This window comes from Anguilla rostrata, chromosome 18, assembly GCF_018555375.3.
Source record: "Anguilla rostrata isolate EN2019 chromosome 18, ASM1855537v3, whole genome shotgun sequence".
NCBI lineage: Eukaryota > Metazoa > Chordata > Actinopteri > Anguilliformes > Anguillidae > Anguilla > Anguilla rostrata.
In genome coordinates, this window is record NC_057950.1 from 9,752,456 (window position 1) to 9,780,223 (window position 27,768).

At 43.0% G+C, this 27,768-nt stretch overlaps 1 protein-coding gene and 1 long non-coding RNA gene across 4 annotated transcripts; one reads left to right on the forward strand and one right to left on the reverse strand.

The window, feature by feature from the left end:
- Positions 1–167: 167 nt before the first annotated feature.
- opn3 (opsin 3) lies at positions 168–8,545 on the reverse strand. 3 transcript variants are annotated; one of them, XM_064318101.1, is made up of 4 exons: positions 7,899–8,545; positions 3,805–4,124; positions 1,538–1,789; positions 168–1,016 (listed from the first exon to the last, which is right to left on the reverse strand). In XM_064318101.1, the coding sequence occupies exons 1-4, from the start codon at positions 8,215–8,217 to the stop codon at positions 750–752; spliced, it is 1,158 nt and encodes a 385-aa protein (XP_064174171.1). In that variant the 5' UTR covers positions 8,218–8,545; the 3' UTR covers positions 168–749. The 3 variants fall into 3 exon arrangements, with proteins under 3 accessions (XP_064174171.1, XP_064174172.1, XP_064174173.1); XM_064318102.1 differs by lacking the exon at positions 7,899–8,545 and adding an exon at positions 7,274–7,344; XM_064318103.1 differs by lacking the exon at positions 7,899–8,545 and adding an exon at positions 6,142–7,184.
- On the forward strand, positions 7,450–27,768 carry LOC135245184 (uncharacterized). The gene is made up of 3 exons (XR_010327174.1): positions 7,450–7,656; positions 26,789–26,895; positions 27,580–27,768. It is a non-coding gene; the product is annotated as an uncharacterized LOC135245184 (long non-coding RNA).

Genomic DNA, 27,768 nt, shown 5'->3' on the forward strand with positions numbered 1-27,768 from the left:
AAAGTGCAGACAGTCAGTATTTACTTCACCATCCAGAATATATAAAATTTTATAAAACCATAAAATACTTAACACTTAACACCTAATTTATATGCCATTTAGCCTTTATGATTACCAAATGTCTATTGTATAATTTTTTAAAAATCAAAGAAGGCACATACAAATGGTGCATAAGTACCTTAAAATATGTTTAATTTCATTGTTTCTGTACAAGATTTGTGAGGTATTACGGAGGGCAAAGGGTCACAGTTTTTTGGGCTTTTAAACCAAGTAGACCAGGTTGTGCTCGGGCTGTGACCCTCAGGTTCAGTCCTTCGGTGACTCGCCTTCTCCAGAAATCCCCGACTGTCCATGATCAGGACAGGATGTGAGGTCAAGTCCCCTTGCAATGTAAAGCGCAAACGGGTACACCTTTCAGCCCCACACTGATGCCATTTTAAAAAATCTAATAGATCTACATCACTACAACACGATAAGCAGTCCTTCCTGACAGGACCGATGAACTGTGTTAAGTTCTGCATGCCAAGAACACATTCGGGTAATCGTTTGCGTGCGCAGGTCACCTGACACGGTTGGTTGAACACTTTTCCTGGGTGGAAGGGGGAGGGAGGGGGGGGGGAGAGTAGTGCAGGGAGGTGTCCTGCATAAGTCTTAGAACCCAGAGGGGAGTCACCTGTCCTGGCTGCTTTGGCTTGTAGAGATTTTGAAAGGAGGTCTGCTGTGACTACGAAGCGTCCCGAGGGCGTCCGTCACAGCGGTCGCACCTGGATGACGTTGACTTCGGACGCGTCGTTCATGGAGGTGACGTCCAGGTGCTCGGCGTCATTGCTGGCGATGATGAAGACGATGGAGGAGGAGCTGAAGGTCACCCTCTTCTTGGGCCGGTCCCCTGCGCCTCGCTGGGACATGACGATGGGGCGGATGGGGCGCTCGACGCTGGTCAGGGGGCGGTCCTTAATGCTGTGCTGCAGTCGGGACAGACGGATGCACAGCAGCTGCAGGACACATCGACGGAACTGGACGAGATGAGGATGAGGAGGAGGAAGGAGCGGAGGTGGATGACAATATTATTAGCCAACAAAGCGTACGAGTCCTGGACTCAAACAACGTTCGTCCAAAATTTTGCCTTACAAATAAATTAAAGTTTTTCATTACAAGGCTAAACTAACCAAAGTGTGTTTGCTGAGAAATTAAATGAACACGGAAATGGTAAGGCAATGGTAAGGACAAATATTGATTAAATGCTCATCTTTATTTTACCACTTTATTCTTACCACATTCCTGCTCATGAACACCCATCTACAATTTACTGCTTTACTTGACAATAAATGCAACATTTTCAATCATGATGAGCTTTATTAGTTTGACAAACAGGCATTGTTCATCTTAGCAGAGACTACATTTGCTGACCTTTTTTCCCTGTAGTGGCTCTAGCAGGGGAGTTATACTATAGACTACTTCACCCAGCATCCTCCAGTCATAGTCATAAATACCTGTCCGTTATGGTTCATGATCAGACAAACTCAAACAAACTGACCTTTCTGCTCATAAATATGTAGATTATGGGGTTGTAGGCCGTGCTGGACTTCGCGAAAAAAGAGGGTATGATGGCGACCATGGGCGTGACGACGCGGGTCTTGCTGAAGGCCTCGAGCATGGACACCACGGCGTACGGAGTCCAGCACACCAGGAAACAGGAAATCATCAACAGGAACATGACCGCCACCTTTTTCTCATAGCGAAGGATCTTAATGATCTGCACTGTCTGGAGGTCTTCGATCGACCGAAGCTGCATTTAGAAAAGAAGAAAAGAAAAAAACACCTAATTTTTTTGATGTATGATAGGTTCTAAGTGTGACAGTTGCATAACTGTACAGTTACATCACGTTCCTGATATTGCCTGGTAAGACCCACATTTTTTTAGAGATGTTTGACTTGGTGTCGAACTGTGATGGAAAAAAAGGGACTGTAGAGGATATGCTCCATTTCATTTTTTCAGGGCCGAGGTCCAATGGGATACAGTGGGTACATCGCTGAAGTTCAGTATTTTTGCTTCTAGGATTCTAACTGTCCACCACCTGGTTACATAACTAAGCATCCTGACTGCTGCTCCACCCTTGCATTATCACTTGGAGCAGCTGTAACAGAAACACATGCCCATGAGACTGTTCCATTCCGGCAGGCAGGGCTGGCCACAAACTACTGGAGGTCCGAGGCTAAATCTTCTTTTGAGTCGTAACCTACCCAAGCATGATGAGGTCCTAGGTGCTCGCCTACGTTGCCTATGCTTAGAACTGCTTGCTGGCAGGATATTATGGATAACGTTGGCTATTGTCACACTGTCTTTTTTTCTCCATTTTCTTCTGCAGTGTCAACCGTAAATCCCTATGTGTTCTTACGGATGTGTCTCACTAACCTTCTCAGTCAAAGCATTTCTCTTCTAATGTTATCTTTTCTATTTCTGCTCTTTCTGCCATCTTTAACCCAAACTCATACAGACAGTAGACACAGCACATATTCCAGCACAACTGTACACTGCCTGCTCACACATATTTCCTTTGTTATTAGGGAAATCTGTAAAAATACACGTACACTGCAACTTGTCATTTTTCTCTCATTATTTAAACAATTCACAGCAAAAAAAATGTTTATGAATTTACCTCCCCAGGTCTTTTATCAGTGGGTTTTCTGAACAGAGGTGGTGGACAGAAGACTAGTGTGGCAGTGATTGTGTGCTTAGGGTTTAGTTCCTCAGACATAATATCTGACTTCTAGGTGGCAGTGTAGCATAGCGAGTAAGGAACTGGTCTTGTAACCGAAAGGTCATAGGTCATAGGTTTGATTCCCAGGTAGGACACTGCTGTTGTACCCTTGAGCAAGGTACTTAACCTGCCTTGCTTCAGTATATATCCAGCTGTATAAATGGATGCAGCAATGTAAATGCTATATAAAAAGTTGTGCAAGTTGTTCTGGATAAGAGTGTCTGCTAAATGCCTGTAATGTAATATAATATAACTTCCAAATTAGTATCTAAAAGTTAAAACATTTTTAATACTTTTTTAAGTGTGGATGTCTGAAACCCAGCAATCACACTGGGTGGGGAAGAACGTATCTTGGTGTGGAGGGATGGTGTCTGTGTCGTGTTCAGGGGATTTAAATGTTGGTAATTTAGTTATAACCGCATGCACATGGTGAGAGTTTCTGGGACAGCTCTCCTCCACCTGCCTGAACACTGAATGACCCTCCCACCTGGGTGTGAAATTACTCTGTGAATCTGCAGTGAAACGCCTTCACGGGCCACCGATGGGAGCACACTCCCATCAGCCCCTGCAGAGGGGGTGATAGGGTAAGAAGCGCAGGCGCAGCCCGGTAAAGAGGAAGCTGTGTATGTGCGGCGTCTTGCAGGGCGCCGTTTGACTGGCTGTGGACGCTCCGGAGACAGCACGCCTCGTTCTGTCTCAGTGCGCGTCACCGAGGACCATCGCAGGAAGTGACCTGCGAGCTGTGAAGCTCCGAAAGGAAAGGAGATAACAGAGGACGGAAGGAAAAATGAAATACAGGGGGAGCAGAAAAAGGAGCACACAGTAAGGAAGAAGAGGAAAGAAGGAGAAATAAGAGGACATGAAGAAGGATAAAGGACAGCGAGATGAATAAACCTGAAAAATAAGGTAAAAATGTAAAGATGAGCAGAAGAGAAAGGGAGGAGTAAAAAGATGAATAGAAGAGAAATGGTGGAGTAGAGAGGTGAGCAGAAGAGGAAAACGAGGACCAGAACACAGGGAACAAGTACGCGGGTCTCCTCACCATCCGCACAGTGTAGAGGATGTTGCCGTAGCAATAGACCATCATCCCCACCGGCACGAAGAAGCAGCCCACGAAGAAGAGGAGGATGAAGGAGGCGTCGTTGGGGTCCTTGGAGGACCAGTCCAGTGAGCAGCCCAGCCGGTGGATCTCCAGGGTGTAGCGGTTCCACCCGAGCAGCGGGGCCCCCGTCCAGGCCAGCGAGTAGAGCCAGATGTGCGTGATGGCCCTCCAGGCCCAGGGGAAGTCCACCACCTTGGCGTGCACCACCCTGATGTAGCGTTCGTAGGCCAGCGCGGACAGCGTCATAATGGACACAATACCTGCGTTTGTGTAAGGCGGGTACACAAGGCAAGAGGTGTTACAAAATTGGTATTGATAATTATTACCCCCTATTACCACTACTGCACCATTACTGCTACTGCTGCCAGTACTACGACTGCGACTGCTATTACTACTGATACCAGGGCTGCTACTACTACGACTACTGCTACTATTGCTTGAGCTGTAGACTTTCGCTACACTTCACCCAGACTATTTTACAGGATATTTCAAGCACGGCTATACCATAAACTATACCTTAATACACTGTAGACTACAACACATTTCTGACCCTGCTCTTCATAATTAGCCCAGACTAGCCACCTCCCCCTGTCTAGTGATGTCACACAGAGGAATGTGTCCAAAATGCCTTAATGAGGCCATTATGCACTTAGCAAGCGAGAATAATATAGGGACCCATAGGCAACAGAACTGAGCAGATGATTACACTGATTACATATTTAATGCAAAGCTGGTCAAATTCAGCAACTGCACAAGTGAACCAAATCAGATACAAATACTTATGATAAATGGCTACTGCAGGACTTAATAATGAGACTCTGGTACTGAAGGGAAGGTTCTTGTGTGTGTGTGTGTGTGTGTGTGTGTGTGTGTGTGTGCTCCAGGTCAGTACTGATGAAGGACAGGACAGGATATGAGCTCATCACAAGTGCGACTGACTCAGCATTTCACACCAGGGGAAATATTCTATTTTAACTTAAAAGATCAGCTGCTGAAAGATTACTCACTGCAGCCTGACAGAATATTAACCAACATCATGTGACAATGTGCACAGAACCTGCCTTAAGACTGAGAACTGGGCAGTTATTTAGTGACTAACAAGCTTGCCAGCTTTAGTAAGGATCATTCCTAAGCAGCTGATAACTTTCACTGTCATTGTATATGTGTGCTTAATATAATCAGAAAACAACTGTATTTTTACCAAGAGATGTGTCCACAATTAATCATTTTAATTGTTACAAAATTGGTTATAAATTACTTTTGATCTTCAGTTAATGTTTTGTATATACTTAAAACCAAAATGAAAAACTAAAACTACAGCTTCAGCAACAGTGAAACTATAACGAACCAGCCACTAATTGGGGTTCCTTATTCAAAGAAGATAAGTTTCTTAATTGAGCTAAAGAAATCTCAGACGGTTTCAGGATAACCATCAGACAGAGGCTATTCAGTGCCTGTCCAATTTGTGGTTCAGTGACTACCACCAGTGCGATTAAATTACTCCTCGCTGAAAGGAGTCCCTCCTCCACGCACGCACACACACACACACACACACACACACACACACACAGTGCACTCTGTCAAATAAATAAATAATGAGCTTGCATCAGTATGCAGCCATCCCCTCAAATCCACCCATAGATGGAGTCGCCTGATTAAAAGAACTTCTCTGAGTGCCATTAACAAAGCAGGGGCAGAAATCTCTGAAAGAAGCTTGATTGAGATTTAAGGACAAGCCTCTGGGTCACCACGTTCATTGTCACTGTAATCTCGGATTTCTACATAATACCTGTAGCACTGTTTCCCTCACCCGATACTCTGTTCACTGGTGGGGGTGGGGGGGGGATTAAAGAGTCTTTATTTATTCTTCATAGTATGCATAGCTATTTCTGGCATAAAGTGGTTTAAGAGGGTAAATTATCCTTCAAAACTTAAAATGCTTCTAATTAAGAAAAATGAACAGCTTGATACCAGCCTGGGGCTGAAATTGCGGTTGGACTGAAAACCAGCATGCGCAGGGGTCCCCAGAACGGAGTTTAAGAACCACTGCCATAGGGCTCATTAGTTCTTTCATGCACTGGTAACAAGACTACAGTGTAAAAGGGAGATTGACAGGCAGCATTCAGATACTACCCCTATTGTGCATTGGTACAATAATCACTGATTAATTAACCAGTTCCCAGAACAGGAGTTAAACATAACTGCATCTACATGTAGCCACAGAACTCTAAAATCTTCTTAAAAGGACAAAGTGGATATTTCACAGATTCACAATACCTTTTTAACTTGAACGGAATCACTTATTTAAATATCATTGCATTAAATCAGGGCTGCCCAATCCTGTTCTTAGAAACCCACTGTCCTGCAGGTTTTCGCTCCAGCCCTAACAAAGCACACCTCTTTCAACGGTTAAAGCAGATGTGGGCAATTCTGGTCCTGGGGGGCCAGTGTGTATGCAGGTTTTTGTTTCCCCCAGTTACCCTGGCTGGATACACTAACACTGGTCCACTCAAGAATTAGATCACAGTAAAACGTTTTGCATAGGGACACAAGAACAGTCTTTGGTCGTCATTCATGTGCCTATGTAGCTAAAATGTCAAACGGCATAAATTTTAGGGATTTTATGTAATTAAGACCAGAAGCTGGCATGAAAATGAGGAACAGATTCAGCCCTCATTGCCCACCTCAGAGTCCGAGATCTTAATGAGCTGCTAATTAGTGGAATCAGGTGTGCAAAACTATGGTTGAAATGAAAACCTACAGAATGACAGACCTCCAGGAACAGGATTAAGCACCCCTGCGTTAAATGATTTATCTGCCAAACCAGGGGCGTCCAGCCTTACCCGAAAAGGACCAGTCTGGGTGCAGGTTTTTGTTTAGCCCAGTGCTAAAACCCCTTGAATCTACTTATCAAGGTCTTGATTGAAGACCTAGATTAGGTCAGCAGTTAAATCAGTTATAGTGCTGGGCTAAAACAAAATCCTGCACCTACACCAGCCCTTTTCGGATAAGACTGGACACCCCTATGTTAAAGAGTGGAGCCTGTTCAAACTGCTTCAAAGATGGCAATAAGATAGCTTGACTCATGCAGTATAGTGGTCAGCGGCCCATTTTTCCACATATTTTTAAATAATATTTTTGAGAAAAACACAGAGTTAAAGCATCTTCATGACATTCATTTTGTATCCAAAGTATTCAGGTAACCAACTGAAAAAGTCAACACATATTTTGTTCGAGTGCCCAGATACTAGATACATGACATAGCTGGATAACCCCAAGCCCGTATCCCAAATGTTTTCTGTCTACAAAAGGGGAAATTTTCTCCATGACAACCGTGCTTATGTCCAGTTCTAATTACCCGCAACACACTTGCAGGTGCAGGTTAAGTGATCTAAAGTACTGCTTTTACCTATCGATAAGTCTTTTCTTTTCACTCCTTAGTAGTTTTTTTTTTTTTTTTTTGTAAATGCCCGATATCATTCAGAAGGGCAGTGCCTTTAATACTAGGCGCGATTGGAGAAAACAGAACACCTGGCGTTTCGGTAACCACGGCGCTAATTGTTTAAGATCCAGCGGATCCAATTACGCACACGTTTTGTGGCGCCTAGAGGCGGCTGCCTACTGCCCCAGCTGATAACTTGTATATAACCTTCACCAGTACATCGAGATAATAAAACACACAAACAGGTTATTCTCTACTTAAACTGTGCGAGAACAGTGGGAACAGGGTGAACGATGCACACAAAGTGACTGGCTTCGCGGCTGCCCGTGTGTACTACAGAGTGCCATATGGTAAGTCAAGTGGTCAGATCAGATCCATGTATAATTGCATGTTTATGAAGACAAACCACACAGAGGCCATTTAGAAACAATCTCAAATTGAATATTTAAGGACGACCGTGTGGCCTATTAAATGACAATATTCAGCCACCCTTAAACATGTGTCCTTAGGAATAAACTATGTACAATATTCTAAGAACCAAGGAATGGCCAAAAACTTAATTGGTACTAAAAGCTAAAACTGGTATACTAACCGAAGAAACTGTTGCTGAAGCCATCCCAGACGCATGTTGCTGAATTCCATATCCACCCTCCTTTGATGCACGAAACCAAGGTAAAGTTAATCCCAAAAAGAGACACTAGCAAGTCGCTTATACTTATGTTGACCAATAACAAATTCGTGGGCGTCTGGAGTCTCTTAAATCTGTAGTACAGCGCAATGACAAGGATGTTGTTGCAGAAACCAAATACCCCGATGGTCCCGATAGTGAAGGCAAGAAGTTTGTAAGTGCCAGCGCCGAAAATGTAGACATCTGTTTCCGCCTCAGTGTCAGTCCCATTCGCCGGATTCATTGCGTGAAGAACTCCGTGTCCTGCATCGTGCCGTCTACGTTGGTCACAGTACTCGCGAAGTGCCTCCACGGGTAACCGTGATCTTCCGCGTCGGTCTTGAATTTCCGATGTCTGTTGTAATCCGATTAAATCGCGCGGTTGTGGTGCAGGAAAAAAAATTAGGGCAGTTTTTGCGGAGATGGGTTGAATGGGTTTGGAGTGTCTGCGCTATTACATTCTTCACGTTGCCATCACGTGTCACATGAATTTAGTGACAAGCTGCATCTCTGGGGAAGACTAGTAGGCTATATTTATATACCATAAAGGCAACGTTGCTTAATCTACTAAACTGGCCACTAACTTTTCATATTGAATTAGTGTTTGACTACAGTATAACGAAAAATAGTCTACCACAAAAAAAAAGAAAAGAAAAAAGAAATTAAAAACAATGGGCCAACTTGCGGTGCTTTTGCTAATTAAAAAGGAAACTAAATAGTAAATAAAAAGCAAATAAAAAAGTTATGTTTTACAGAAATGCATAGTAACAGCGTAACGGTACACGACGGACCGTTCCGCAGACTCCTCTTGCACGGGGATGTTTGTACGGGGAGGGGATTTCAATGTCAAAGATGAATGAATGTTAAATTTAGTCGCATAAAACACAGGAGTATAGTCTGCCACAGGTTTATTATCCTAACGCACACGATTACTGTTTTCATTAAAGGCTCATTGAATAATAGCAGACTATGAAGCCTGTTTGTTGCCGTGTAGCCTATTTGTATGTAACTCGTAGAACCCCACCACTCCGTTCACTTATAGTGAGTGTGTGCGGGTACCTTTGAGGTTGAACTATTCTTAAAATTGCTTTTGAATTCATAAATCCAAATAACTTTTCTTTTTCTTCTTTTTTTACACAACAAAAAACTATTCCGATTATTTGAATTTGCAATTGATTTACACAGAGAGGATCACAGCAACTCAGTTTCTGCCAAAAAAACTTTTTAGTTTCTGTATGATGTAGGCAACTATTTGCATGCAAATGGTAATGTGTTGTGGCCTTTTAATTTCACCAGTTCACTAATGCGCGAAGCACCGCTGTTTACGATTATTATATTGTGTATCAGTTTGCTTGATGTATCAAATATGATTTATTTTCGAGAAAAATGGAGAATCTGTCCGGAGAGTTGTTGTTTCAGTCATTTCCAGCCCGTCGATTATAAAGCCCGATAGTTCATTGTTGGCCGAAAGATTCATTCATTCATTTATTTATTTATTTTTACAAAACAAGCAGACCTGATTTCACTTTTCCAATAAGCAAAGGACGCACAAGATACAAGTCCGGATATTTTCTGAAGATTTAAGATTACTGAAATGATAAAACTCACAAAAATATTTATTTGGCAACATCGTCTATATATTTTTTTTTTTTTTCTCCAAAATTCCACCTCTGGGATGGTCTTTGCCTTCAGGAGCTGTTGTTTGTTTTCTGTCAAGGATGAGCTGTACTGACATAATTTTTCTGTTTTCCTCCAAGTTGTTAAAAAAAATAATTTATTTAGGATGGATGCATATCATCCAGTGGCAGCTTGGCATTGGACGCTCTAGTGTGATATGTGTTTACAGCCGTGCTTTCTGCGTGGCGTTGTGCACCACGGCACCATGGAGACCATGGGGCTGAACCCCCGGAGAGACAGCACTGTCACTCCCTTTAAGCAAAGCACTCAGTAAAAAAAAAATACAAATACAACGTCTCACCAGGAAACTAATCTTAAAATGATGAATGTATATAAAATTATGAAGTGATAGAATATTATGATCCAGTCACACTGTGATGTATAAACTGTGGGATGTTTTTCACAGCAGAAAAACTGCAATTACGCACCGTGGGCTTAGATCCGTGAACCCTCCTGTTTAGAACCAGTGCTTGATATTATTGTCCATTCCCTGCTGTAAAACGTATCATATGTGTTGTGTTGTCTCTTCTCTGTCCGTTAATGAGGTCTCTCAATTGGTTTCTTTTGTTAATACTGTATACTCAATCTGTATAAAAAAGGGCACGCTCATACACACTCCCGTCTCAGACTCTGAAAGTAGGTCAGACCTCCATCAGGACTGTTTCTTTTTTCAGTTTTGTTCCTTCTTTAAAAGGGGGACGTAGCTTGGTTCTACGCACATCGTTGGCTATGCTTAGAGAAATCTAATTATGCTGAATTTCTGTATGAATGATTTTTTTCTTCTTCTGTCTGCATCACTGCTATGGCCCAGTTAATAACGTGCAGTACGTGAAGAGTAGAGAGAGCCTTAATCCTCTCCCCACTTACCAACCGTCATCTCAGAGGATAAAAGCAGACTGCATAGAGATTAAAATTATTATTATTATAATTTTTTTTCTGCCGTCAATGTTATACAGAAAGCTGGAGAGAGAAAGTGTATGTGCGGGCAGACAAGGAATTATAACAGTTAATGCAAATAGTCATTATGGGATGTTAAATGTGATTCAGGATTACAAAGCTGCATGAGAAACTGGGGTCTTTGTTTTCTGGTGTATTGTCTGAGAAACGGATACAGTGCCCTCCAAAAGTATGGGGTATGGTAGAGTGAAATTAGTAATTTTTTTCTGTAAATTTAAAGCATTTGGATTTGAGATCAAAAGATGAGTATGAGACAAAAGAGCAGACGATCAACTTTTATTTAATGGCGTTTACATGTGTACTGTGTATGTTTTACTATTTTACATACATACAGTTTTTGTGTTTGGTCCCCCCATTTTCAGCTGTGCAAAAGTAAGTTAATGGTTGATTTGACAAGTGCTAACTGGTGTTTCCTTTTGCATGGATTGTTCATACACAAACGTGCAGCGAGTAGCGAGACTTTGTTTTAGCCTTGGTGGAGATTGCATTTGAAGTCAGAGGCATACCACGAGGACTAGAGAACTAACTATGGCTGAAAAACAACTAATCTGTAAACTGTGCGGACAGAAGAATTAATTAAGAAGAATAGCGCAGAAACTGGGTGTATCAAGTACAGCAGTTTGGAATGTCTAAGAAAACAACAGTCAGTGACACCACCAGTCTCCAGAGGACAGGGGTGAAAATATCACAGATCACAGGCCACCATATGCAGAAGACTTTGAGAGCATAATTATAGAGGCTGCACTGCAAGATGCAAATCTCTCAGCAGCAGCAAGAATCGAAAGGCCAGATTAGAATTCACCAGATCAAAGTTTTACGGACAGATGAGACCAAAATAAACCTTAACCACAACTGTGGAAAGCCAAAAGCATTGTGAAAGGAAGAAACAGCCCATGAACCAAAGCATAGCACTTCATCTATGAACTATGGCGGTGGTAGTGTCATGGCTTGGGCATGTATGGCTGCTTCTGGAATGGGCTCACTCATCTTTATAGATGATGTAACAGAGGATGGCAGCAGTAGGAGGAATTCAGAAGTGTACAGACAGATTGTTGTCTAGCTATGTACAAAGCACTTCACCCTGCATCAAGATAATGGCTACAAACACACTGCCTATGCAACCGAGGCATTCATAAAAGGGATAAAGTGGAACATTTTGCCCCGGCCAAGTCGGTCACCTGATTTAAATCCAATTGAGCATGTGTTTCACTTGTTGAAGAGGAGACTGAAGACAGAAAACACAACACTGAAACAAAGATCAATGAAAGCAGCTGCAGAGAAGAACCAAAATGATTGGTGATGTCATTTGGTTGCATAGCCCTTAAATGTAATAACTGCATCAAGTCTACAACCAATTATCAGACTTTATTGCTTTGATTTACTTTTAAGTTAATTTGTTAGCTTACTTTTACACCGCTGAAAATGGGGGACTCAACACAAAAAACAACTGTTTCTATGAAATGGTAATGCCTATGCGCATGTGAATACCAAGGAATAAAAGCAGATTTTTCTCTGCTGTTCTTTTTTTCCATTGATCTCAAGTCCAAATGCCTTCACCAAATTGCAAAAATAATTAATTTCTGCTGTTCCCATACTGTACTCTCCGACAGCAGAATAGACTGTGGTCCAAAGGTCTTTACTGGACAAGGACACACCAAGTGTCCCCTGTGAACATAAAGCTAAGTAATACAAGCAAATTTAAAAAGCTTTTGAACCTGAGTTGTTGTTAGGGCTGGTAACAGTGCTAGACAGAGGAGGGGTGGAGGAGCTGAGACATAGGCTGAAGAGGAGGGTCTTCAGTCTGCATCGGAAGATGGCCGACATCTCTGCCAGTCTGACGGCCCTGGGAAGCTCATTCCCCCACAGAGGGGCCAGCGCAGACCGCAGACGTGAATGGGACGTGCAGGGTCGGGGGGGGGGGGGGAGCCGGATGTACCAAGGTTTCAGGATAGGGGTCTCAGAATCACTATAGACTTATAGGATTTTAAAATAACCAATTAATGGGCACTTTGCCATAAAAATGACATTTTAATCCATTTTTTGAAAAAACAGCACTGTTTCATCAGTGGACAGAGCAGAAACTGAGGCCTCAGCTTGACCGATGGCTGAATAATTTTGGGCTCTGCCTTGTGTGTGCGTGCATGCGCATACGTGAGATTGTGTGTAGCACTATGTGTGCTTTAAGTGTGTGTGTCATTTTGTGTCTGCAAGTATGCATATATGGGTGTGTGTTTGCACATTCATATGTGTCACTCTGCGTTTACGTGTCTCTGTCTGTGAGCACTTGTTGTGCGAGAGTGAGCTGTTCCCCCCCAGCCCATTCTGCTCAGTGACACAGCACTGCTGCATAGCTAGGTGTTTATTTTTCCACTGATGTCACACACACACACACACACACCAGGACTGAACAGCAGACAAGGGCCTGTCTGCAAGAGAAGTTCAACAGGCTCCACGACAACAAAAGCATTTACCCTCTTTATGTAAGTGTATCTCCATCATGTAAGTGCTGAGGAACAGGGTGAGGAAATAGATTTTAATAAAACAAAAATTGTTTGATCTGAATATTTCACTTCAGATCTATAGTATGTACTGTTCAGTGGAAGCTGGTAAACTAATGATTATGGTAAAATAATTACAACCTACCTTTATTAATCTAATTATATTGATTCAACCAGTTTTTGATTTGTTTGTACACAACTGATTTTCATGCCAACTTGGAAGAAGGATCGTGCATTAGTAGATTCTTTTCATAATTGCACCTAATGTATTTGCACAACATTTTGTGAATTTAGCATACAAAACTTTTACATCTGGGAACCAAAACCAATTCATTTCTGGTTAGAAATGGATTTATGATCGCTCATAACCCGTTTTCTTTTTGTGCCCGGATAACGTCAAGTGGCTTAAGATTGTTCTACCAGACACGGTTCGAAAAGTAAAAACTAATCTGCTCAAGCAGTACGTGAGATTATTAGAATTGGGAAGCTTGCTGATCACCAAAAACAGGTTGAGATTAACTGTCATTTGAAAGGTTCTCTGCCTCCATCATCTGTCTCCCCAGATACGGCCAGAATAGCTCTGTTCCACTGTGTGCCCAAGTGGGATCATAGAATAACAGGTGAAAACAGCCTCCTTCCTTAAACTGCTAAGAGTGACAAACATAATCCTGTGCAACATGTTTAGGAGGCAAAAACCATGGAGTGTAAAAACTGAACATTTTCCCAACAAGAAAATAAATTTACTATAAGAAATCCTTTTTAAAAAAAGGAATAAAAATAAACATAGGCCTACTGTCCTAACATACCGAGCTCCTTGCTTTGAGCATTTCCTCTCCTGACCATAGAAAACACTCAATGAACTGTTCAAAGGGAAAGCTACCAGATAAATGGGTAAAAATACATTTGTAAATGACATAAATGCTGGACATTTTGTACTTAATATAATGTTTTATGGCAGCAACAGCCAATGTGAATGCATTAGCGCATCTGTGATGGTAAGGGCTTGAAAATATGCAGAAAGGCATCTGCAAACACAGGCTGTATCCCACGACATTTCTGAGCTACTTTTCTGTGTCTGAATGATGCGTACGATAGCTACCAAATGAAAATGTGGAATAAAACAGGAGATGCGTCCTGACCTCACTGTGAAAGAGAGAGAGAGATTGAATTCAATTCAATTCAAGTATGGCACTTTTTCACAGATGGAATTATCACAAAGCAGCTTTACAGATGTGAAAGTGAAAATAAAGCATTAGAACTTTTTAATGGAGATTCAGTTTCAGGCTTGAACCTTTTTCCCCTTTGGCATTGAACTTTCAAGTCTTTTGTTGTTTATCATTGTAATTACAAAGTAATATCCTACTCTTGTTCTGTGTGCCAGTTTGATGCACCTGTGCAGTAAATGGCCTAATGCCATCTCTCCCTCCACTGAATGTGGTATTTTAGTCTACTTCTTAGCCGACAAGTACTTTTCTAAACCAATCACCACCTGATTACGAGTAGGCCTATCAGCGCTCCCTGTATAGATACGAGTACGTTTTGAGTTCGGCAAGGTCAGCGCACCCCTAGTTCTTATTACGCCCCCCCCCTCGGAAACAAAGCAATTACCAGGCAGTGGCGGCGCGCTACCTGCGTTCACCGCCGAAATAAAGCGGTCACGTCTCGTTGGGATGGGCACGCACATCCCTCTATCTGCAGCCGTGTTCCCGATTCAGCGCACGGAAGGCAGTTCATTAACCGAGGCGTGAGCGAATGCATCGGCGTCACGTTCGGAGTAATCTTTAAATTAGATTCGCGGGGAGCCGGGACTGTGTTGAAACAATAACCTTTCATAATGCGTTTTTTTAAATTCCTGCTCGGAGAGGAGAGATTAATCATTACACATGGTAAAACCTTGTCTCTCTGTGCGTGTGTGTGCATGCTCAAGATGGACAGAGAGAGAGAGATAGAGAGAGAGAAAGAGGAAGAAGGTGGGGGAGAGAGGGACAGGGAGAGGGTGAGGCAGGGAGGGAGGGAGGGATGATTATACAGTGCTATGGTATGGTGTCAGCCCTTTAGATCTCACCCTGCTCCCTCTAAAATGGATAGAGGTCACTGTAAAAGCTTGTGTGCTCAGGTTTCTTATCTCCTGATTCTTCTCATGTTCTTGTGTCCTGCATCTAGGCGCCTTGAATAGACCTGTAATTAGGGAGGTGTTTGGTGTCATACCTCCGAAACACAGGGAGTGGTCATGATGCAGTAGGTGGGGTGAGGGAAGGGGGAAGTTCTTTGTGTTTTAATGTCATCAACAGAAGCAGACACACCTATTTCACTTTTACGTGCCAGTGGAAATGCTGCTGTTGCCTGGTCCCTTCCTCCCCATACATACACCTTGAATTGGACCCAGGACTGACGATTAAAACTCCACACCGCTCTTGTTCTTTTTGGAGTCGGTGACCTGGAAATGTTATCCTTGGAGGCACAGTGGGCAGCGCTTCGGTAAGAAGATGGAGAATAAGACGGAAGCGAAACTCCATTTGTGTAGTTTGACTGGAAGTACAGCAGAGGGGGGAGAATGCCGCGGGACCCGCAGAAACATCCAGAGAGGGAGCAGCGACTCCCTTTCGCTCCTCTGATAATCTCTCAGCCTTACCCAGAATCCTTTGCTTCCCGTCCATCTCCCTGTTCGCCCTTTGGGAATTCGGCACATTGCTCCTCAAAGACCCGCCCCAGGAACTCTCCCGTTCCTCTTCAACCCCCCCCCCCCCCCAAGCTCAGGGGACTGACTGACGTCTACAGAACCAAGAGACACGCTTCATTAGACACAACAGCACCAAGATCAGGAATGTCACAGAAGTGGATGTGTGTTCCTTCATTGAAATACACAGAGGCTCGCGGAGAAAAGTGTGACACAGAAACACACGCGCGCACACACACACACACACACACATGCACAAAGCGTTTTTGACATGCTCTATTACAATGTTTGCATATTTACTCTGAGAATGCTTCTCAGTTCCCCATTACGTTTTGAATTTCCCTGGGCTTATTAATTAGTTCAGATGCAAGTCACAAATGACACACTGCCGTCAGTATGGATTTTTTGTGTCTCATCAAATGTCGCCCAGGAGCTGTGTCTGCCAAAGATTGCCCTGTTCTCCTCCCAAAATTCAGGTTAATGCTGTGTGTCAGGCAGGATGTGCTTGTCCTCCAAGCATATTTTTTTCTTTAATTTGTAGGGATTCCAAATGTACACCACCTTAGCATTCTCCTATGCATACATGTCCTGAGTATTTCAACGGTTCCATTTTGGTACTCCTGCTGTTTTTGTTTTTTTTTTTTTTTAACTCTCTTGATGCAGGTCAGCTTAATGGAGCAGAAATAGCTTTGCTCGGCATTTCCCAATGCTGTTCCTAAGAGTGACGTATTTATTTATTTGTTTTCTTTTATTTATTTTTTGCTGTGGTATCAGCAAACTATAACTGTGCAACATACTAATTATTTCAGGCCAGAACTCAAAGAGAAAAAGTGATTGGTATAAAGAGAAGAAAATGTACAAATATATATATAACCTCTCCCTTTGACATCATAAGGCATGTCTGGAAAGATTTAAAAAGGAGAAAGCTGGTTATTGTCTCTAAAATGGAAGATAAACACACACACGCATGCATGTGTTTCCAGATGACTGGGTTTTAATCACCCAGAATGCAATGCTTTCCTGATATCTCTTTTTATACTCTATCATACTGTTTTTTACACTCTATCATTTACCTACATACATTTTTACTACGGAAATGCCACCATTAATAAAAATCCCCAAGACGAGATGAGATCATCCTGATCCGGCAAAGCAGTGAGCATGGGCCTGTCTGACGCATCCAACACTCACCCCCCCCCCCCCAACCCCAAAATGCAATTAACCAAGCCCCCAGATGCATTTCTAAAAGTCAGGTAAATGCCAGTGCATAAATGGAGAGAGAGAGAGATGCTTCGACAGCTGAATTGCCTTAAGGGAGATACCGCATGTGCAGTACTCCTACGTTTCAGCTAAAATAATTAAAAGAAATGATTTTTCCATGTAGTCCACACCCACCCCCCCCCCCCCCAATCCAACCAATTTCCTTGGAAACGAAAGGCAAGGTCCTGCATAGTGCGCAGTTGTGGAGGTAATTTGGATTACCTTAATTAATGCTTCTTACATTGGTGTGTCTTTCACTGCTAAGCGACAATTCAGCTACAGAACTCTGTTTGCAAATGTACCTGAAAATCAACCTTGTTGCATGAAGCCACTTATACAAGCAATCTCTGTATGTGTAACTAAAATTCAAGAAGCCCAGCTGTGCAATGCAGTTTGTATGTGTCTCTTGAAGTGCAGTGCAATATTTTTTTCTTTTTTACATTTCTGTCAAAGGTGGGTATGAATAAAACTACAGAAAGCCAAAGTCATTAGTACACTGCTGTTTCCTGGAATAAATTAATAAGCGTACACATGGTGTTTGCCCAACACCTGTCCAGTCCCAATAATTCACAGCAGGTATCTTCATGTAAGGGCTTAGAACAAAATTCAATGTGAATTATATTGTTATTTGTCAGAGGGAGGTTGAAAGACTTTTGAGCAATGCAAAGCAACAGCAAAGGAGACCGGTAGATAAAGGAGCATTTAAGCTGTGTGTAGGCATTCAGGTGCCGATGTGTGTTTATGAGAAGGAAAATCAAAGAATATGAGACTTCAAGGGCCAGGGAAGTTTATTCTTTGGACAGAGCAAATCAGTGGACAGTGCTGGCTTGGATGTGCCAAGAATGCAGAACTATTTTTTTTTGTGACAGAGGTATCACCTTGGCTAGTCCTTGGTATGTTTCATCAAAGATGTCCCCTGGGTTTAATTTTAAAACACTCTGGACGTCTTCCCTTGGACCATAAAATTGATGTTCTCCTCTGATTAGGCATGCTAAGTGGGAGATTGTATGGTATTGATCCTTCCCAAAGGAAGCAAAGCTCACCCACCTGGACTCCTGGGAATGTATAAGAGAGAAAAAGAAAGAGAAAACGCACACACACACACACACACACACACTCGTAATGTTACATACTATAATGTGAAAGTTCTCATTGTCCTTGGGAAGTTCGGTGCCTGGACCCGGAGTCCCTAGTGGAAGCCCTGCGAATCCAATGCAGTGCATATGTTTAGTCACAATAAAGATATTCTCCACCCTTCAATTTAAAAATAAATACCGAAGGACTATCTGTTGCTTTTAGGGTGGATGTAAACGATATCAGCAGCCGTAGTTTTGGGTTATTGAACTGGATTTTTTTCTCCCTCCAATGGTGTGGAACCTGATCTCCAGTAGAAACACTATACTAAGACAACTAAAATTGGCTTAAAGTGGCAGGTAACCGAACACCTCCACTAGCATACAATGCGAAGTGTTTGTTTGCAAAACGGACAGCAGCCAATTACTGAGAGTGCTGGCTGTAGTCATGAAAGGAGGGATGGTGAGGGAGATGAGATTGGGTGGTGGGGGGTCAGTTGGGGGAGGGTTTGGGACTCTGTACTGTTCCTCCGTAGTACTGAGAGAATTAGAGGAGGGTCAGTGTGTGTACTGTAAGAGAAGAGAGACAGGAGACCATTGGGGTGTGAAGAGAGAGGATTCTGAGACAGTATTGTCAGGCTGAGTGGAGTCTACCACTGCTCAGAATTATACACAGTGACTGATGGGACAGCTGCTGGGTGCTTGTGTTGAACGTTGTGGTTAAGGAATAAGTTGTAACGGTTGCAAATTATTGAAATGAAGTATTTTTTTAACTAACTTTTAAGCCCTTGCACAATCTGCTATGAATTATGGGAAATAGACAGGCTGGTGAACATCACATTATGAGTAGCTTATTCCAGGAAATGGCAACCATTATCATTGCACTGATGTCTTTCTGTTGTCCTATTCATTCCAGCCTTATGGCAATGAAAATGGAAAAAAAGATACTATAATGCTAATGCTAACCATAACCCTAAACAGACATACTAATTGCATTGCGCAGCAGGCTCCGTGGGTGAGAAAGTGTATCTGCCAAACAGCTGTGTGGTGCAGATTATTTATCATGGTGTTACAGATGTGTGAGTGGGGAAAGCTGTGGTCGGGGATATCAGACGGTCCACTGGGCAGAGAAAGATGGTTGAATGCCAGGTGATGAGATGGCCTACAGCAGGGTGGCAGGAGGAAGAGAAATTATGTTATGTCTGTCTGTTTGTCTTTACACATCTCTGCTAGCGCAGACCTGTCTCTGCAAGTCCAGCCAGGAGAGACCTGATCCTGGCACCATGATTTATCAGCACCCACATTACTATACACACACACACACACACACCTGTAATTCAGCAGGGAAGGTTACGGTTGCACAGCTAGTAAAGTAACAGCTAATGTTCATTGAGCAAAGCTGTGCTTCTGCTTGCATAGTTGCAGTTACGTTTTGACAAGATAAGTTACACTGCTGCGATTTGAAAAATAATTGCGTCTTTATATAAAAAGCACAGCCAGGACTCTAGCTAGAATAGCAACAAAGCCAGGTTCTTGTGAGAAAAGTTGCACAGAACACTAAAAAGACGATGATGCATTCTGGGTAATGCTCCCATATCTTACCCTTCAGCACAATTAGCATTGGCCAAATTAATTAATGCACCTCCCGAAGGATAAACGAGGGCACTCTCATTAGACCGATATCATGCCATCTGAAAATTAGTTTAACAATTATTAACTTAAATTAAATTAGCCAAAACGAGTAATTTCAGGGGTTGCAGTCTTTTTTGAAAATATATGTTCTCTGCACAGAAACATAAACCTTGTTATTTTGTGTCCCAAAATACATTGCAGGCCCTTGCCATCACAGCGCCTGAGCTGTGCGTGAACACCGCTGGGCATTTTGGACTTCATCTGTGCATCCCCCCCCCCCCCCCCGAGATTTCTCTGCAGAAGGGGTGATGCAGCAGAGAACCTGAATCAGGTGCATTCATATCTCTGCCTGGAATAATTTGCTCTGATGAATTATCAGAGTGCTGTTTCTGACGATTGAAGGGGGGTGAAATAATAGTTATAATCCATACTCTGTGGAGAGAGGAATTCCTGCTTGTCACGTTGACTCCAATAGTAGCAGCAGGATTGGAGCTGCATCCAGTATCAGGTGCACATCAATGGATGGGGGTGTTTCTGGGGGGTGGAAGAGCTCCATATATATTTGGATTTTTAAACAAAGATTTTGGACGGAAATTCTTAAATTTATAGGGTGGTTCTGGACTTCGTGGGTTGTTTCCTCCTATTGTTATTAGTGGGATTGGAGACAAGGTCACCTTCATGGAATTCTTGCAGTGATGTGGAAAGTTTTTCGTTCTATAAAGCCACAATCAGCAGCTTCGTGTGTGTGTGTGTGACAGAGAGATCGATGGAAATAGCTGGGGGGGACCTAGTTCATGTTTATTGTATCCCTCTGTTACTGCTGTTTTCTGATTCTCACAGAAACTCTGAGTCTGACCTCCGTTTGATATTTGTTGTCTCATTAGGCGGTATTCAATAACTGAGGGAACGAGGTCATAGTCTGTCGGATTGAGGGGGGAGGCAGAACCACTTTGATGTGAACCGAAATTGGTTCAGGGTCCCACCCCAGAGCAAAATATTGCAGGTCAGAGAACATTCTCCCGATCAATACTTTGGGACAGAGTGGTCTGATTTCAGCACTCATGGAGAAAAGTGTAACTGAAATACGTCTTCAGGCTACCTGTCCCTCAACCAGCCTTCACAAATTCACAAAAGGCAGAAGTGTTTCATACTGTCCAGTGGCGAGTATAAAAGGGAAACGAGTTCACATCCCGCACATGCATGTTTATTTGAGTCTATAAAGCCTGAGTTCTCATCATGAAGTGTTCTCATTTTCCAAATGATTTGTCAGTTTAGATCTTAGCATTCATCTCAACCCCCAGGGGGTGTTCCATTGCCTTTAATCACTGCCTAAACTCTCTGGTGCTCTTATCGAAAGAGTGTCTGCGTATGACGGCTGCATATCAGGCAGCGGGTGTGAATGTTGAATAATACGGAGGAGAGGGTAAACTGGGTCAATCGGAGGCAAATGCACCATGGCAGTGATGGGTACAGATTCACTGTACTCAAATACACCAGAGCTGGGTCTGCGCACACACATACTGACAGTGCTATCCAGCCCAGCCAGGTAGCAATATTACATTACGGTATGAAATGAGTAGCAACCTCCTGCTGTAATGGGTTTCGTGAGCAATGTTTTGAGTCAGGGTCAGGCATTAGAACAGACCCTGCAACTGAAGGTCATCTGTCAGAGTAATGGTTATAGAATGTGTGTGTGTGTGTGTGTGCGCGCGCGCGTGTGCGTGTGTACATGCCTGAATCCAGGGTGTGAATTACGGCCAGTTTTTGTGCGGGCCTGATTCCCTCCCCCGCTTAATTGTGGCTTGAACCTCCTGAAGGAAGTAAAATCAAAGGTTAGGGGGGTTCTAAAGTCTTCACATGAAGTAATTCTAATAGTCATTATTCAAATGTGTTTCCCCCTCCCTGTCTGAACCAAAATTGTACTAAAATTTGGAACACCCCTATGGCGGGTCATACCATTTCTTAAGTTTTCAGAATGCCTGAACGAGCCTGACTCACTCAATACATCAGCGCATCAATTTTTAAGAGCGAACGTACCACAAGGTTTGAATTACACCAAGCCCTCAAAGAGACCTGAGCTCCCCTGGTCTTCAAACGCAATCCTCTTGCCACCCCCCCCACCCGTCATCATCCGGCCTCCCCCACGCCCCGGTCCACGATCTCACAGATCCCCCCCCCCCCCCCCGAAACCCAGAGTGTAATACTACCCCTGTCTAAATGTGTCTTTCCATATGTGGTTTTGTGTGTATTTGTGATGGTTTTTCCTCTGGTAATTAAGTACAGTTTTTGAGACTCCAAGTGACAATGGAGTCCGAGCCCATCAGAAGTCCGTCCACCTTGCTGTCACCCAGAAGAGGCTATTAGTGTCCTGTACCTGGGTCATACAGCGAATGAACCAGACAGAACTCTCCACATGCTGCTGCTACTGCTGCTACTGCTGCGGTCCTCTTATAAGCTGTCAAATCCTCTCATTGTGATTTGCTAGAAATGCAATTGTCACATTGCTGTCATGTTTATCCATCGGTATATGAAATGTGTGTTTGATAGATTACTCTTCAGAAGCTTCACTGCGTTATTTCACTCGTCCAATTCAATGACAATTATTCTTCCGCATGAAACAAGAAGAAATATACTTGTAAATCCTTGTGTGCCTGTGTGTATGTGGGTGTGTGTGTTTGTGGATGTGTGTGTCTATTGTGTCCCCCTGTATCATCGCTTGCTGTGTGTGTCACTGCTCACTGTGTGCACACAAGCCTCACCTTACTGACAGAAGCAGAACAGCTTTGCAGTTAAAAGCACTTTTTTCTACCCAACAGCCTGTCTGTGCCAGTACAAGCCCAGCGTCTGCTAATACTAAAGTATAAATTATGAAATGGCTGTGCAAGTGCTCTCCCCCGATTGGTTATTTTTTTAGTTTTTCCATTGGGAGGGTCACAGAAACCACACACTGTATCTAATCTAATCGGGCATTTAAAGGGGTGATGACAGAGACAGGTGTTTGTTTGCAGGATCGATGGCACAGCAGGAGGTCAGAATGACAATGACACAAGACAGGAGCTGTGCACCCAAGCAGGGGAGAGTAATTTGGGTGGAGTATTTTTTATGGGGGAGGGCCAGGCAGAGGCTCACTCTTCAGACAGACACAGAGATGTTATCTCATTCATCTCCCTTGGCTTTCCAGACAGGCGCTAGACTTTCAGCCGTGGAAAAAAAACGGAGAGATGGCGTTTCAGAGGGGCCACGCCCCGGTCAGCGGCAACACAATGCCAGGGAGGTACGGTTGCATCCACGGCAACGCCCAATGAAAGGTCGTCCCTAATTCTGTCTAGCCATTAATTTATTTACAAAAAAAAAATATTCACAAATGTCTGACCTGTAGCAGGGTCATGTCAATCTTATCTATGGACAAAATAGCATTTAGAGCGTATCACCTTTCTTGATTTCAACATAACCTTGTGGAACCATGACTATCGCACAATATCACAAACCTTATAATACTTAGAAAAGCTAATGTTCGGTGTAATATGTAGCAAACTGGCTACTTCTGTCCTGAAATAAGCAGTTTATAATGTGATTATAAGCAATTTATAAAGTTAAGGACAAATATCAATTGAATCCACGGCAGTACACAATAATGATGGTAGCCAGCATGCTGCATGCCGATCTGTTACTGTGTGTTCCCGTCAGGCATACTTGGCTCCAGCTCCTCCGTCCAACTTATAATTCATGGGTGGGGGCTTCACCTCCAGTGCAATATCCAAAATGACCTGCTGTGGGATGTAATTTCTCATTCAGCTTCAGTCGCTGGCCTTTTAAAGAATAATCTGTGCTGGAGATGGTTGATCAGGCACACCGCCCCTCTCCCTCGCGGTTAAATGAATACCTGCCCGGTCCTGCGCGTTTGCCTCTGTTGATGTTGATGCCCCCAGCTACACGCTGGAGGGGCAGCGCACTGGGACTATGCACACAAAGACGACGCTCTTGGCTTTAATCCCCGATACGCCGGCTGTGTCTGTGCATGTATTAATGCCCAGGTTGACCTTCAGATAAAGCAGCCAAGCTGCCATCTGCTCACTTCTGATGTTATATAAAAAAAGAGAGAGACTTTACTAAGCTCCTATGCGTCAGTCACAAAGCATTATGAATGCATTCAAAATGTTGTTGTCATTTCCTTATATATAATATTAGCAGAATGGCTTGGTCTTGAGATCAGTGTGTGTCTGTTTCCGTATGTTCTTAGATTTTGGGGTTCAGAACTGTTCCTGGAGAGCCATACTTGTCTGAAGGATACCCTATGTCTCTCCTGGACCAGGGTTGGCCACTTTAAAATGAATTCCTGTTTTTTTGTACCCCCATGTGGAATGCCTGTCCCATCCTGAGGGCTTCATCTGTCAGATTAGGAGGGGACAGACTAGCACATGTATCCTTTGAAATGTGTGCTGTCAACCCAAACCAAGGTAAATGAGACCTTTGAGTGTATGCCATACCTTCATCCCGCATTTGAAGTACAGGAGAAAATACTCCGGAATGAAGGACAGTCATGAGGAACATGGTGAATCGTGGGAAAGCAGAGTTTCAAGAAGACTTGACAATCAATTTGAGAATCTTGGAGTTACTATTTGAAAAATGTACAATGCATGAGTGACCAGAGTGGAATATATGTTTGTATAGTACAGAAGTGTCTTTTCACTTTGGTGTGAACAGTGCAGTTTCAAATCTTTCAGAGTTGGTGTAAGTCTTCAGGATTTATTAGAGTTTATACAGAAGATGTATTTGCCCCCCCCCCCACCACCTGTGGAAAAACACTGTTGTAGAACACGAAGCTATGCACGCCGCTGCGTATATTCTAATTCTGTGCTGTTAACACAAAGCATGTTGCTTCTCTTAAGCCTCACCGCACATCATAATTAAAGCATGCTCTAGCTTTGGGTAGAGCCAATTAACCCATCTGATGGAGCTCGGAGATAAGCAGCTTGCAGCTGTCATCGCTTAGATATAATTTCTGCAAACCGGGTGGAAAAAAATGTCCATATTAAGTTTTAATCACAGAGCTACCTGAAATATAACAGGGAAGAATCGGGTGCTTTTCAGAGCCTGCTCTCCCACATCACTGCTGCTGAGACATCTGGGGGGGAAGGAGGGAGAGGGGGGGCATAATGCAGAGGCCTGCGTGACTGAGCGATGCCACTGTTTCTTGGGCAAATATTCGTTACAAAGTTTTGGCGACTGCCAGACCCTTGTGTCATGATTCAGAGCCTGTGGTTCTAAGTGCATTTTTTTTCATTGCACTGAAGAAGGTCCAGTCATTCAGAAAAAAGGAAAAGATCTCCAAAGAGTTTCTGGATCGATACGCAAAGCAGAAAAAGAGAAACGGTGATGGTGTCTTGCACGGAGATTTACAAGTGTTTGGTGTTTTTTATTTTCCATCACAGGAAAAAACAATCTCATACAAATACATTTCTCGGGCAGGGAGAGCTTATTCTTTTAAACTGAGCGAAGCGGACTGTCCTCATCCAGCAATGGGGAGTGTCATCATCACAAGATTGATGTGGAGATTTGTGATGAAAGACAAGACAAGCATGCACTCTCCTCTGCAGTTGCCATAGTCCAGTTTTTTATAGGACACCTTTAAATAGACCATTTTCTATTGTAAAATAGGAATTGAGAGCCCGCTGAATTGTGATGTATGGCGCTAGTTGTCGCGCTTAATGGGTAGACACGAAATTGCTTGCGAAAGGCAGCAGTTCCGTGTAATTGCTGCGAGGGGCAAGGCTGTGGATTAGATTCGCCGCCGGGTTCCCTCCGCTGTACCCTCGACCGAGGTGCTTAACCTGGCTCAAGGGCACAGGAAATATCCGGCGTTATGCATGGACTGCACGTAGAAAGAATGCATTGAGCTGGAAAAGGAGTGTCTGCCAAGTGCCTGCAACATTACTTGGGGAGGGGAAATGAAACGCATTCCAATTATCAGGCTCTGAGCTGCCAAACAGCTTTGTGAGGACAATTATCAGACAGAGCAAGTGATTAGAAGGACAAATCAGCTGAAAACTGAAAATCATTTTTTTTCTCCCCCAACTACTCATTACAGTGATCAGGATAATTGGGGGCATTGTAAAGGGACGTGTGAAGTCTACACCACATGCAGGAAGTCAACAAGTACCAAAGATAGATACAAGACAGGCAGACAGACAGATTTTTTTAACCAACCGTAAACCCCAGATTCAAATGTCCAACAACAAGTACTTCAAAGATTCAATAGAACCAAAAATAATACATGAATAAAAACCAAAATTTGGAAAAACATTCCAGTGACATTGTTATAACATTTTGTGTTAGCTGGGTGGGTAGATATCACCACATACAATGTAGATCAGTGTGGGAGTTTAATGACAGCGTGAAGATAAGTTGTTCATGGGAACCATTGCAACTAATTAGCACTTGGTTACAAGACTGTCTCCTTAAGTAATGAGAGCCAGTTTTTTCCCACATTAGTTACACAGTAGAAGTAGCAAACTATTGGCAGTACAGTTAAGGAAGTGCTGCATTCCTTTGCATCTTATTATATTTAGATTCTTGCGTATGAAATGTAACCAATTAATATTATTTTCTATCTGATACTGTTCCTTTAACTTTTTAATATGTATTTTACTATCGTCAGTTTTACAGAGTCTATGTAATCCATACCCAATAAACAATAGATCATAGTAACATTTGCAGTAAGATGCATGTTCTACTGTTTTCATTCCACGTTGTAAATTTTTTTAAATAACATGAGAAACACAAAACTTCATACTTCCCATGTTTCAGTTTATTGCTAAAGTTCACCAAGTCACTCGAAATATATAATGTAACAGTACCCCACAGAACATTTTAACATTAACGCTTGCCAAGCACTGTCCCTCTCAATACGGCCCCTCTCCTAACTTTTTTTTGTCGAAACAAAAAAGGTGTCGCAGCCACTGTTCTGCAACCTTCTTTAAACCTGTTCAGAGGCACAGGTGACGGCAAGCTTTACTAAAGCCGTCGTGTTCACGCTTTCAGCTGTCTCCTGAAAGCTGAAGGGAGGGGATTTCTCCTCACGGACGGGCCGGGATCACTGCAGCATCGCCGCGGCCCTGATACGGACACAGCAGCTCTACTCTCTTCAGGTAAGCGCAAATGTGTGTCTGATCTCAGGGAGAGCGGTGTCTCACACACTGACAACAATTACCCAGAGTTAAGAATGAGCAGCGTTTGACAGAGAGAGAGAGAGAGAGAGAGAGAGAGAGAGAAAGGGGATGTATTTTCACACATTTAAACGTATTATATCATAATGTATATAATATTATAATTATAGCAAATGTGGGTGGGAGAGAGGAATCGCCAGTTTCATAGAACAACACGCTAGAAAAGCTGCCACTCCTCATCCCTCGGACTCTACGGGCACACGGTCATTTTTATTCAGCCTGGTGTAGATGTCTGCACTTCTCACTGACATTATCCCCCTTATTAAAATGTATTGGAGTGTATTTCTGTTTTTGAAATGCAGAGTGGAGATGGGGGTGGGGGGGTTGGGTAGTTTGGGGGGGGGGGGGGGTGGTACAAAGGGGCCTTGGACAATCTCAGTGAAATGCCAATGAGAACGTGTGAGTGTTCAGAATATATAAAATGACGGATGAGTGAAAATGTTCCACAAGAGGAGGTGGAGGAAAAAACCCTTTTTCACTTTGGGTCCTGCTACCCGTCATATTCAGGTTTCCCTCCATGTTCCTCAGAAGCTGGTTCTATTATGTATGCAACCTGAAACCCACGCATTTAGAAGATCAAAGGAAATAGCTTTTTTCCCCATGTAGGGTCTTTAGGAGGACAAGGAGACTGGAGAGTTATTTGTGTGTTGCCAGGACTGTAGGATCATAGATTCTCAGATACATTATTACTTATTTCCCCTTCTCTGTCAACAATGAAAGGCTCTCCTATACATAAAATGAGAGGCATTGGATTATGTGTGTTCCTTTCATTTAAATAAAAAATACAGAACATGA

Excerpts from the sequence above, each read along its gene's own strand:
- opn3 (XM_064318101.1), bottom strand. The coding sequence starts at position 8,217 with ATGAATCCGGCGAATGGGACTGACACTGAGGCGGAAACAGATGTCTAC. Across the intron at positions 4,125-7,898 it reads CTTCAGCAACAGTTTCTTCG|GTATTGTGTCCATTATGACG; the intron begins GTTAGTATACCA and ends ACACAAACGCAG. Across the intron at positions 1,790-3,804 it reads TCCTCTACACTGTGCGGATG|CTTCGGTCGATCGAAGACCT; the intron begins GTGAGGAGACCC and ends TTCTAAATGCAG.